This window comes from Nanorana parkeri, unplaced genomic scaffold (genome assembly GCF_000935625.1).
Source record: "Nanorana parkeri isolate BGI_ZX_2015 unplaced genomic scaffold, ASM93562v1 scaffold157, whole genome shotgun sequence".
Lineage (NCBI taxonomy): Eukaryota > Metazoa > Chordata > Amphibia > Anura > Dicroglossidae > Nanorana > Nanorana parkeri.
The window spans coordinates 831,920-844,351 of record NW_017306425.1 but is presented as its reverse complement, the minus strand read 5'-3'; the positions used below and the strand labels follow the sequence as shown (position 1 = coordinate 844,351).

Genomic DNA, 12,432 nt, shown 5'->3' with positions numbered 1-12,432 from the left:
AACCAGCATGTGGCAGTGAACACTCCCAGAAGTGTCGAATGCCTGGCTTTGCGAGGTTGCAGCTCCGAATAGAGAAGTGGAAGAATTAGGCTGCTAGAGAGTTGAGCATACAATGTCTTCTACTGCTACTTTACAGGCTCTCTTTATTAGCAAATTATCCCTTCTAGGTTAAGTTTAAAAAAAAGCTTTATAATTGCTAGTCAAGCAAAGAAGACTTTCTGCAGTCTGTAGTAAGAGGCACGCTTAAATGTCACTCATGAGTGGTCTAGTCTACCCCCATTTCTCTGTATTTACCATTCAAAGCCTCGGAGGTGCTCCCAAAGGGATCTGCCAGCTGTACAAGGTGAGGCAGCAGAAGCTGGGGCTCTGGAGATTTGAGACCCTCAATCAATTTTTCTGGGTCAGGCAAAAAGAAAATGAGAGAAGGGCGGGAGGATACAAAAGAACATTCGTAAGTAGGAGGATAAGCATAGGAGATAACACGCATCAAAAGAAGCAAAAAAGGCTATTGCAGATGGCCAGGTAATAGCACAATGAGCCCCATTTATCAAACAGCATTTTATATAAACCTTCGATATTCACCTAGACCAAGGGTAGCCAAACTCCGGCCCTCCAGCTGTGGTGGAACTACAAATCCCAGGAGGCATTGCAAGATTCTCACAGCCACAGACATGATTTCTGGAGAGAGATGCATCATGGGATTTGTAGTTTCACCACAGCTGGAGGGCCGGAGTTTGGCTACGCCTGACATAGAGCATCCAATTAGGTGCAGCAGTCGCAACCTTTAGCAAATTTAAAATCCTGTTCATACAGCATTACAGCACATTAGTATGAGACGGTGCCAATCATTCTGTGTGCCCTGCATTGCGGTGCAGTGCCTAATACAGCACCTTTTTTTGGTGCTATTTAGTTCCTTATGTAGCCCATTCATATAAATAGGCTTCCTTCACACAACAAACATTAACATGTGTGTGCTAATGCACCGCAATGCTGTGAATGGGCCTTAAATCTAACATCCTTCAACAATTTTGGATTCCAAACACTACAGCTAATACAAAACTAATGAGCATCAGTTATCTAAAGTAGCAGGAAGAGTCTGTGTTACACATAATTATTTCTGGTTTGAACCTGATGGATGACATATGGCAACTCAGCTAGTTATTGCTTTTGACACTTTGATAAATGAGACAAATTGTGACCACATGCAGATTTCAGCAGATTGTGGCCTAGGAAAACCAAAATAAAGCCCAGCTGAAGTTTTACACAGTTTTATTTCTTACAGTTATGTTCTTTAAAATGTTCTGAGTTGTAACTACAGTTTGCTAGGATATGCATTAAACTTAAATGTTTTCTCTTAAAAAAATATGTTGCCTCCAACCCTCACACTGGGTGTCCTGTGCTGAAGGAGCCGAATAACAGCCACAACCCTCAGCACAGGGGTCATCACACAGACTTGTATTGCAAAGTAGGAGGAGAGGAGGCATATCTGATCAGGCCTGTTACATTACAGAGGGCACTGGATCCAAACTCTGGAGTTTATTAGACTTCACAGTAGCATTTGGACACCTTCCATTCCAGCTGTAACATGAGAGAGGAATTAAGACTAGGAAAAGGGAGATTGTCAGTTTAAAGAAGAACTATGAGGTGACTGAAAATCATTCAGCCTCATAGTTCGAGCCGACGTGTGACAATGAAACTGTAGCGCGTTGGCTCAATAGATCAAGAAGTGAGAGAACACAGTCAGTGACCGTCAGTCACCGCTCCCCACAGGGATTCCCCCCCCCCTCCCCTCTCCAATCCTCCAGCACTGAGTGGAAAAAAGGAACGGGGACGGCGCGGGTACAGCTGGCTCTGCCTCTAGATAAGCAGAGCCAGCTGTCACTCACGCAGCTGGTTGGTGGATCTAGACAGTAATGTCGGGATCCGTCCCGGCTGCGGCGGTCTCAGTATACCGCAAGCTATAGCTTGCGACATACTGAGCTTTGGGTCACGGGAGGATGTTAGTATATGTCTATTTGCGTAACTTCAACTCAACTATAAAAATAACATATAGATGTTGCCAACAGTTACCAGTCGAAGTCTAGCTTTCATGCTATAATTCAGGTTCAGTATAAAATCCGACATTGGTTGAATGCATGATAACAGTAGTGGAATTTGTTGGGTCACAATAGAATAAAAAGCCATTCTTTGTAGGACAAGATGATCCACCTGCTCTTTTATCCCAGAATAGGAGTGCAATGTCAGGACCTATCTAAAATGTGTCTGAAATCACAGCTTGTCCATGCAGATACAATGGCGTGCTATGAACGCTAATAAGGCATGGTCACAAAAACAATGTATACAATATTAGGACACAAAAAAGCAGGCGAGGTTAAACCTCCCACATTAGGATACCCACACCATGAATGATCACTCCAAAGCCTGTCCATAGTTGGACTAGTTCCAACTCCTTATTTGTTCATTGACAGGTTAGGATAGTATATGGTGTGGTCTACGGAGTACATTTGAGGGACCAAGGAAATGTAACCTGTTCAGGAAACTCTTGGGAGGAAATCTCAACATTGTGCTGTTATTATTTTTACTTAAAATGTACAACTGCTAAATAGAGAATTCTTTTATAGAGTTAAAAAAACACAAAGTACAACGACCTGACCTTCTAGCATTAAAAGGAGAACTATGAGGTGAGTGCTTTTCACTCACCTCATAGTTCTAGCCGCCCGCGTTCGCTCACCTCTCGATCCTGTCACAGCTCTCTGCCGTGACAGGGGGGGGGCTGGATTCCCCCCTCCCATCCGCCAGCGCTGACTGGTGGATCGGACGGGGGAGGGGGCGGGTACAGCTGGCTCTGCCTCTAGATAGGCAGAGCCAGCTGTCAGTCACGCAGCTGGGCGGATCCCGGCACAATTGTCGGGATCTGGTTCAGCTGCCGTGTCTCAGTATACCACAAGCAGCAGCTCGCGGTATACTGAGCCTAGGGTGACGGGAGGATGCTAGTTTGTGTCCTCCCGTTACCCTAAGGAGAACTATGGGGAAAAGACTTAACCCCATAGTTCTCCTTTCAGCAAGCCATCACCTCAAAAGCTCAGTTACTTTAACTGGATAATCTAAAGCGGAGACCCGCTAGTGTACAAATACCCCAAGGCCAAAGCTGCGTATTCTAGTAAAAAGGCACATTGTAATGGGCATTACCACCTTGCACAGTAACACAGAATGGACAGTGCAAATGCCTTTCATTTTGAATGACACCCCTATGGACGTGACCAGCACACCACAATCCATGGGCACTCAATGCTCCATGTGAACCGTCTGTGTGTTGTGGTGCTCTGCAGTGAAATAAAAACACTGCAGTTGCATTACAACCTGCACTGAGGTGCATGGGCCTATACAAAATGGACTGCCTTATCACAGCGTATGTTACTGCCTATGTATTAACAGTGCAATGCAGCAGAAAGGTCTCAAAGCAGCCTAAAACGGACCATCGGATCATACAGTTTTTTGTACAAACTCCTTTAGAGTTAACAGCTTTGTAAATCAACAACCCAGCTAAACAATACGTTTCATTTACAAGCAACCAGGTTGTCCCTTGCACGCTGATTCTAGGTATAGCTATAATGGGAATTATGTGGGTGGCCAGTTTTAGTGATAGTTATAATGGCATATGCTGCTCTACACTGCTCCGAGAGTTGTCGCAGTGAATATACCCTTTCAGCACAAATGACTTACTGAGGAACATATAAAAAGTATTATGTTACATATGTGCAGAAGACCTCAGCTAAAGCTGGTACCAACAGCCCAGTTTATCATACTACAAAATTGTGCAAATTACTAGGAGTTTAAAGTCAACACAATAGTCACAAGACCATTTAAACTGTTAAAAATACACCAATATTAGTATATCAATTTAAAAGAAAAATATAATCAGTCGGCATTATAGTCATGTAGTGTGCATAGTACTAAAAAAAGTCCACTGTGCGTACTCTATAGGTGGTTCTCTTGCATTATTATTATTTATTATTAGTATTTGTATAGCGCCGGCAATTTAAGCAGCACTTTGCACACAGCACATTCACATCAATCCCTGCCCTCAAGGAGCTTACAATGTAAAGGTGCCCATACACTGCACGATTCTCGTAGGAGAATCGTGGGAAATCCCGTGATCGTACGATAATCGGGCAATGTATGGAAGGCGTGCGACTGTTTCTAATGTACGGTCGCACGACTTTTGTATTTCGAGCATGTTGGAAAACCAGCAGAGAATCGTACAATTTCGGCTGGTTTTTAACATGATCGAGAGACAACAGCCAAACGGGCCGGTGTGCCCGTTCAGCATTGCAGTCACCGGAAGCCCGCCCCTCGGGGGGGAGCGCCTTGCAATCATCGCAAGTACGATCTGCCTGTCCAAGATGGGCAGATCGTACGTTTTTTTAAGTACTTTACAACCCTCGCAAGACAAAAGTCTTGCGAGGGTTGTAAAGTGTATGGGCACCTTAAGTTTCCTATCTCACATGCATACATAGAGGGCCAATTTAGACAGAAGCCAATTAACCTTCCAGAATGTCTTTGGAGTGTGGGAAGAAACCGGAGTACCCGGAGGAGACCCACGCAAGCTCAATGAGAACGTGCAAAGTCACTATGGCTGTGATTTGAACCAGGGACCCCTAGTGCTACAAGGCAGAAGCTCCAACCACTATGCCACACACTATAGGACTATTATGTCTACCAGATTTAGGATTCCTTTGAATTGATATGCAAATATTGATGTATTTTTAACAACTTATATGGTTGTGTGACTATTCTTGTTACATTAAAATAGTGGTCATTTGCTTGTCGCAGTGAATATACCCTTTCAGCACAAATGACTTACTGAGGAACATATAAAAAGTATTATGTTACATATGTGCAGAAGACCTCAGCTAAAGCTGGTACCAACAGCCCAGTTTATCATACTACAAAATTGTGCAAATTACTAGGAGTTTAAAGTCAACACAATAGTCACAAGACCATTTAAACTGTTAAAAATACACCAATATTAGTATATCAATTTAAAAGAAAAATATAATCAGTCGGCATTATAGTCATGTAGTGTGCATAGTACTAAAAAAAGTCCACTGTGCGTACTCTATAGGTGGTTCTCTTGCATTATTATTATTTATTATTAGTATTTGTATAGCGCCGGCAATTTAAGCAGCACTTTGCACACAGCACATTCACATCAATCCCTGCCCTCAAGGAGCTTACAATGTAAAGGTGCCCATACACTGCACGATTCTCGTAGGAGAATCGTGGGAAATCCCGTGATCGTACGATAATCGGGCAATGTATGGAAGGCGTGCGACTGTTTCTAATGTACGGTCGCACGACTTTTGTATTTCGAGCATGTTGGAAAACCAGCAGAGAATCGTACAATTTCGGCTGGTTTTTAACATGATCGAGAGACAACAGCCAAACGGGCCGGTGTGCCCGTTCAGCATTGCAGTCACCGGAAGCCCGCCCCTCGGGGGGGAGCGCCTTGCAATCATCGCAAGTACGATCTGCCTGTCCAAGATGGGCAGATCGTACGTTTTTTTAAGTACTTTACAACCCTCGCAAGACAAAAGTCTTGCGAGGGTTGTAAAGTGTATGGGCACCTTAAGTTTCCTATCTCACATGCATACATAGAGGGCCAATTTAGACAGAAGCCAATTAACCTTCCAGAATGTCTTTGGAGTGTGGGAAGAAACCGGAGTACCCGGAGGAGACCCACGCAAGCTCAATGAGAACGTGCAAAGTCACTATGGCTGTGATTTGAACCAGGGACCCCTAGTGCTACAAGGCAGAAGCTCCAACCACTATGCCACACACTATAGGACTATTATGTCTACCAGATTTAGGATTCCTTTGAATTGATATGCAAATATTGATGTATTTTTAACAACTTATATGGTTGTGTGACTATTCTTGTTACATTAAAATAGTGGTCATTTGCAGTTTTGTAAGTTTGAAAAAACAAACACATTGCATGTGCCCTTTCTATACAAAAACATGGAGTAAAATAAGTCACTGGCACTCCAAACACCTTAGTGAAACGTTTTATTGACATTTGAACGCGACGTCACAAAAATCACGACATAGCGGGACCTTTCATTGGGCATACACTGTGACACACTGTATGGCTGATGAAGGGTCCCCTTGGCAGCCCCAAAACAATCTTTTTGTCAAATGTCAATAAAAGTTTGGAGTACCGGTGACTTATTTGCTCCATGTTTTGATGTGAGCGGCTCCATCCACTTGTCACAACAGCATCCACCAATAGTTCTTCAGGGCCTTATCGCTCAAGAGTGCGTTGGGTTTTAGGACAGTAACCTTTCTTACAAGAACATGCCACTTTGACCATCAACAGGGTGGCAGGTCCTTTAAGGAGGTTGGGGCTAACTATATACTGTATTAGTACTATATATATGTCCCACAATTGAGAAACTCTGATAGTTTAGAGCAAGGGCAGGCAAACTCCAGCCCTCCAGCTGTGCTGAAACTGCAAATCCCATCATGGATCTGCCTCTGGAAGTCATGCCTGTTGCTGTAAGAGTCTTGCAATGCCCAATAGGATTTGTAGTTGCACCAGTTGGGGGCAGAGTTTGCCTACTCCTGGTTTAGAGTTAGGCAGTGTGGCTTCCACGTGTATTTACAAATGTGTGCAACTAAAACGCTAAAACTTCCATTCTAACCAGAGTACATTTGATTTTTTTTGCTGGCTTGCTTGAAAGTGTGCCAAGGAGCCCTTTTGTAGGTGCTACAGAGACACAAGAGCTCATAAATTTGCCTTGAGGTCACTTTGGTGTTGTATATTTACACAATGCACTGAAAACTAGGGGGATGATTTATAAGAACTAAAACAAAGGAAAGGAGAGCAGGAATGGCGGTTGAAACATGACTGCTTTATATGAACATCCCTTTGCTAAAGTTTTCATAGATCACTTCCTAAGCGTTTTCATACACCATCATAAGGACGACTTTACCTAATGAATCCAATTTTAGGATCACTAGATAAAGTTAAAATAATAAAAAATAAATATGATTCACAGTTTTATGGAAGTGCTACTAATGCTGAAGAGACACAATGGGGTAGTAAGAATTAAATAACATTGAGCTGTGTCAGAAATTCCCCTTTAGTAGTGGTTTCCTTGTCGTAGTATTTTACCTGGAGTGTCAGATAGAGGGAGAGGTAAGAAAGGGTCAGGCGTTTTGTGCAGCGGAGGGCTGGGACCCCGACCCTGCGCGTCTACGGGTTTATCCGCAGCTGGGCAACGCACGGAATAAGCAGAGAAGGAAAAAACAGGAAAGAGAGACAAGTGAGATAGGATAGCTGAGAAGTCGCTGACACATACAGAACCTCCAAGATCCCTTGCATTATCATTAAATGTACAGGCACCGTGCAGAGACTTAATTAATTGGCACAGTGGGCCGCTTCTTACAGCACTCCAGATAACTGAAAATGGCACTTCTACAGTTCGTGATAAGTCCAATTAAGGATTCAGTCATCAGTTGATGGAGATTCCATTCCAGTAATTATTCTTCATGTTTATGTCTGCGCATAATAATAATTTCCTTTATCACTGTCTACAGCAGGGGTGGGCAACTCCGGCCCTCCAGCTGTGCTTTAACTACCAATCCCAACATGACTATACCTCTGGGAGTCATGCCTGTAACTGTCAGTCTTGCAATGCCTCATGGGATTTGTAGTTCCACAATAGCTGGAGGGGCTGCAGTTGCCCACCCCTGGTCTACAGCCCAGATTATCTCTTAAAATAAGCTGAATCCCACCAGTGAACAACTTGTCTCAGAATTACACTATTTCACAACTCTTAAAGTGAACCTGTGCTTTGCCTGTGATTTTCTCCTCAGCAAGGAAGAAGACAGCGGCGGACATACTCATCCTGAGTACGGGGGTCCGTCACAGGCGGGTCACTTCTACAAACAAGGCAGACTGTAATAGAAGGTTAATACTAAACTTTTTGGCAGCCCATGTGTTGAAATGCTGTTGCTTCTCTGCTCTTTGGCGGGTATCTGACACTTCGGGTGGGATGAATTCCCCGCCACACAGTGGTTTCTCCCGACTGCTTTTACCTCTTGCGGTGACAGACGAGCTGGGAGGAGAAACCAGAAGACGCAGCGGGGTAGAAGGTATTCAATACAACCAGAAGTGTAGAATAAATGCACTCACCAGAGAGTGGTGACTTTTCAACACATGGGGCACTGTACAGGTAAGTGCCTTGCTTCTTCCATCACAGGCTGCTTTGCCTGTCACTATATATGACACTCACATACCTTCAGTTAGGACATTAATGCAAAACACTTCCTCCCATGAAGCAGCAATAGGCTTCTGAACAGCTAACAGCTAAGCACCAAAGCTGTCACATGGGAGTAGGGGAGAGTCCTCATTCTTGGGTAAGCTCTGAGAAGAGCAAATTGATGTTAATGCATGGCTTCTTTTATAGAATCCTGTGGGTGAATGGAGAGGTGGGGGAGCAAAGTGAAGGCAAGTAGAAGCAGTGTGGGTGTGTGGATGGGGTGTTAGTATCTGGCCTGAAGTGAACTTAAATGCTAACAGGACAATAATGTTTACGATATTCATCTTCACAGCCAGTGACATCATGGACCTGGACCTAAACAAGTCAAAACTTGGCCACTTCTATTGGAGAATCAACTGTATTTCTGAGACAGGTCTGTTGACAAATCCCTCATGTATATTGATTGATTAAAGCCTTAAAGAGAACCAGTCACATCGGGGTTAATGTGGGAATCTAAATATTCAGTCTTTTATTTAGATTTTGCAAGCTTACTTATAAAAAGCTTGAAATTGTCCTTTTTTTTTTTTTTTAACCTGATACTTCATCTGGAGTGTCATTGGTTAGGGGCCATATGAAACCTGAAATTCACTGTCAACTGCCTAACCTCACACTTAGAAGAGGATAGATAGTTTGTGAAGTCCGACAACTTCACAAACTAATTGTCAGACTTCAGGTGACACCGTTATTGTCCCAGCAATGGCAGCTCCAGTATTTTCATCATGACTGGTTCCCATTAAAACTAGCTGCGGGGTACAAAGAGGTGAAAAGGCGATATTGACAGAGGGCAGCTTATAGTAAAATGTATAAATCACCAATTATGAATGAAGATTGACTTATCACCTGTTCCACTGGAAAACAGAGAGGGGCCAAAGGTATCCGCTTGAGACACGGCAGGGGGTGCTGGGAAGCCGGACAGCAGGTCCTCCGATGAGCTGCTCAATTGCTCTGGTGGTTTACCTGACAAGAAGAGAGAAGGTAATAAGAGACAACACCCGAAGACTGGATAACAATGCACAAGAAGCACCCAAGCCTCAAAAAAACTTTACAAGCTGTTCCGTTTCCCTAAAGGGAGAATAAACATACATCACCAGCCGATTTGTATAAAACCGCTCTGAATAACAATACCAGATATAATTTAAAAGAACTAATGATATATCGGAGATAAACCTAGTACTGTGGGAGAAGACATTGACTGGTTTTCAGTATTCTAAAAAAAAAAATTCACCACTTTTACAGTCACCCCTTAATGCTCAATGGTAATGGTAGCTTTGGTGCACATCAGTTTCCTCAATAATACTGCAACTCTTACAGTGACACTAAACTCAGGAGTTAGATCGGAAAATACAGTCAAGTACCATAACTATTACCAGAAATGTATCTTATTGGCTGTATCGATGCACTTGCATCAACCCAGTTAAAGTGACACTAAATTCAAGAGTTAAATCTTAAAACTGCATTCAAGTAACTTAACTATTAACAAAAATGTATCTTATGTGTGTATCACTTAGTTGTAGATCCTCAAATCATCTCTGAATTGGTGCTGACACTGTCCTTCCTTATGGAGGGTGGCTACTTTTATTCCCCATGTTCCTTGTGTGTGTTGTAAAGTAGCCACTGCTCCAAGCTCGCTCCAGTGATGGACTACAATCTCATGTTTAGTTTACCAATTTGTATTACTTAAGTATTTAAACCTTTGTTACTCTCACACCAACAAGGCTGTACATATAGCTCTAAAGCTGGGTATACACATATATTTTCTGCATTCGACCTGCCGGGTGAACAAAGAAAATACAACATATTCCTCCATCCATGCTTACCAGCATGGATGGAGGAATCCCCCCCTGTTTTCACTGTATTCTGACAGTGGTTGCCGACTGCTGCCAGGATACCGAAAAGGAACTTGTAGCCGATGGCTGCAAGCCATGTTCGTCCAAGGATTTTCCAGCCTGCTTCTTCAAATCAGCAGATTGAGGGATGTCGGGTGGAAGGGTGCCAACACTGGCACTCACTGTGCAAGTTTCCTGATGAACTGGCTGAAATTCAATACATGTATACCCTACTTAACTTAAAGCCTAACTGAAGCCCCACACCTTTTGGATCCTTAATGGTCACGTACCATCATATGTTAGGATTTTTAATGAATTTCACCTTGAAAATGCCACCAAATACCATTTAGTTTAATGGAAATGCACCCTTACTTCACCCCTATACAGTGCTATATTCTAGGATAGCTACGCAATAGCCTCAATTTTATTCACCAGCATCCTCACACATGCTTGTACTGGTAAGAAGGATATGGGTGTGTCTGACCAGGTCTGCTATAACATGAAGTGCACTGGGCAGCACAGTCAAATTGTGAAGTCTATTGGACTGCACAGTCATTATTTAAACACCCCGTGCCACTGCTAGTCGGAGTTGAACTAAAGGAACAAAAACACAAGGCAGAAAACAAATTTCTGACCCCACAAGATCGGGTTACTGGGGTCTCTTGCCTAATGCCTGCTCGGGAGGTAGATTCGTGAAGGAAATGTAGACGTGCACATCGCATTTAAAACACAAACTATCAAATCACAGAGTTAAACACAAACAGTAAAGTTCTCTCTTACTCTCGCCCAGTTTAGCAAAGTCCTTGTTTAGGAGTTCCTCAGCGGTGAGTTTTGAGAAGTTATCATCATCAAAAGGGTTCCAGCCAGAAGGCTCCGGTGGATTGTGGACATTCTGCTGGGAAGTCCTCGGTGAGCCAGAGGGGGTTGTTGTAGCTGACCTATCAACAGAAAATACAGAGCACAGCCTGATTACTGATGCACAAGAAAAATAATAAAACATAAAAAAGAAACCTGAAACATAATATATTCCTGAACAAAACAGGAATGCAGCCAAACCGTGTGTGTTGAATGGACTGATTGCAGCATTAGTAGGGACCCTACCACAAGGTATTAATGAAGGGGTCAAGAAACATGCAATGGAGATACCTTGCAGTGACAGTACTTGGTGTCCGCCATGCTTGAAAATCTCAAATTTATTCTGGTAAAGAATCTTTTCCCTCAGGGTTTGTAGTAAGAAAAAGCAATGTTAGATGGGTGATTTGTCTGATAAGTCTCCCTACACTACATGATCAGCCTTAAGGTCATCCAAATCTGCATGATCAGCCTTAAAGTCTAGGATAAATGTGAAACCTCACCTTGTAAGAGAACTCCTTCATTTTAAAAATTGGCCAATACAAAGTTAAGTAGCTAAGAAAATATTATTTGACCAGTTGCACTCCCACAGGGCCGAACAAGAACATTCCCCAACGTCACTTGCATAGATCTGGGGCAATCCTCCAGTAGACAGGTTGACAGTATTTGCTTCACCCACCGCTAAGCTCCCTTATAGGGAAACATTGTCATGGGACGGAGGTGGAGGGAGAGACCTCACCCAAGGTATCATGCATTTCAGGATTAAAAAATAAATAAAAAAGTATACTGGGACTATGGGAGTCATTCACCTTAAATCATCTCACAGGACAGTGAAGTGCTATCCTCACCTTTAAACCAGGAAGAAACAGTGATCTTAATGACCTGAAAATGTGTATGCATAACTTGAATGGCTGGCCAAATTTACAAATCTGTTGGCAGGTAAAACAGTGGGTGTATATGCAATTAACTTGTGTATTAGGCTGGCTGCATGAAGTTTGATGCTAAAGAAAAAAAATAGGCATTTTTATGGCACATTGATATCTGCTAAATGTCCCATTGTACACACTCCAGGCTGACCCAGGCTAAAGGTAGAAGACTGGACACAGCGTATGGAACAGGATTTCTCACTTTGACTTATTGAGGTTGGCTTCAGCAGCCGCTGCCTGGAGAAGCTGAGTAGATTTACTAGCAGGAACACCAAAGACGGCGCTGTGCGTGACATCACTCAGTATCCTCCTGTGTCCTCCACGCTGGGTCTTCGGAGAGGAAGGAGGAGTAAGGGATCCCAATTTCGGCCCTGAACTGGGCTGTTTGGCCGCTGGCTGTGGTTTCTGGATGGCCCTTACAGGAGCTTGGATCTGCAATAAGCAAGAAAAGATTTCTTGCGGTCAAGAGCAAAAATATTCACACACAAAGACAGCAATTCA

General features: G+C 43.2%; 1 protein-coding gene across 3 annotated transcripts in view; it reads right to left on the bottom strand.

Annotated features, from left to right (window-relative positions):
* AAK1 (AP2 associated kinase 1) overlaps positions 1 to 12,432 on the bottom strand; it is a 121,052-nt gene that overhangs the window by 29,324 nt on the left and 79,296 nt on the right. For all 3 annotated transcript variants that reach the window (XM_018554424.1, XM_018554425.1, XM_018554426.1), the window contains exons 13-17: positions 12,134 to 12,363; positions 10,934 to 11,091; positions 9,168 to 9,284; positions 7,178 to 7,276; positions 295 to 396 (exon numbers count right to left, since the gene is read on the bottom strand). In XM_018554424.1, the coding sequence (XP_018409926.1) occupies positions 295 to 396; positions 7,178 to 7,276; positions 9,168 to 9,284; positions 10,934 to 11,091; positions 12,134 to 12,363 (706 nt within the window). The remainder of the gene's footprint in view (positions 1 to 294; positions 397 to 7,177; positions 7,277 to 9,167; positions 9,285 to 10,933; positions 11,092 to 12,133; positions 12,364 to 12,432) is intronic.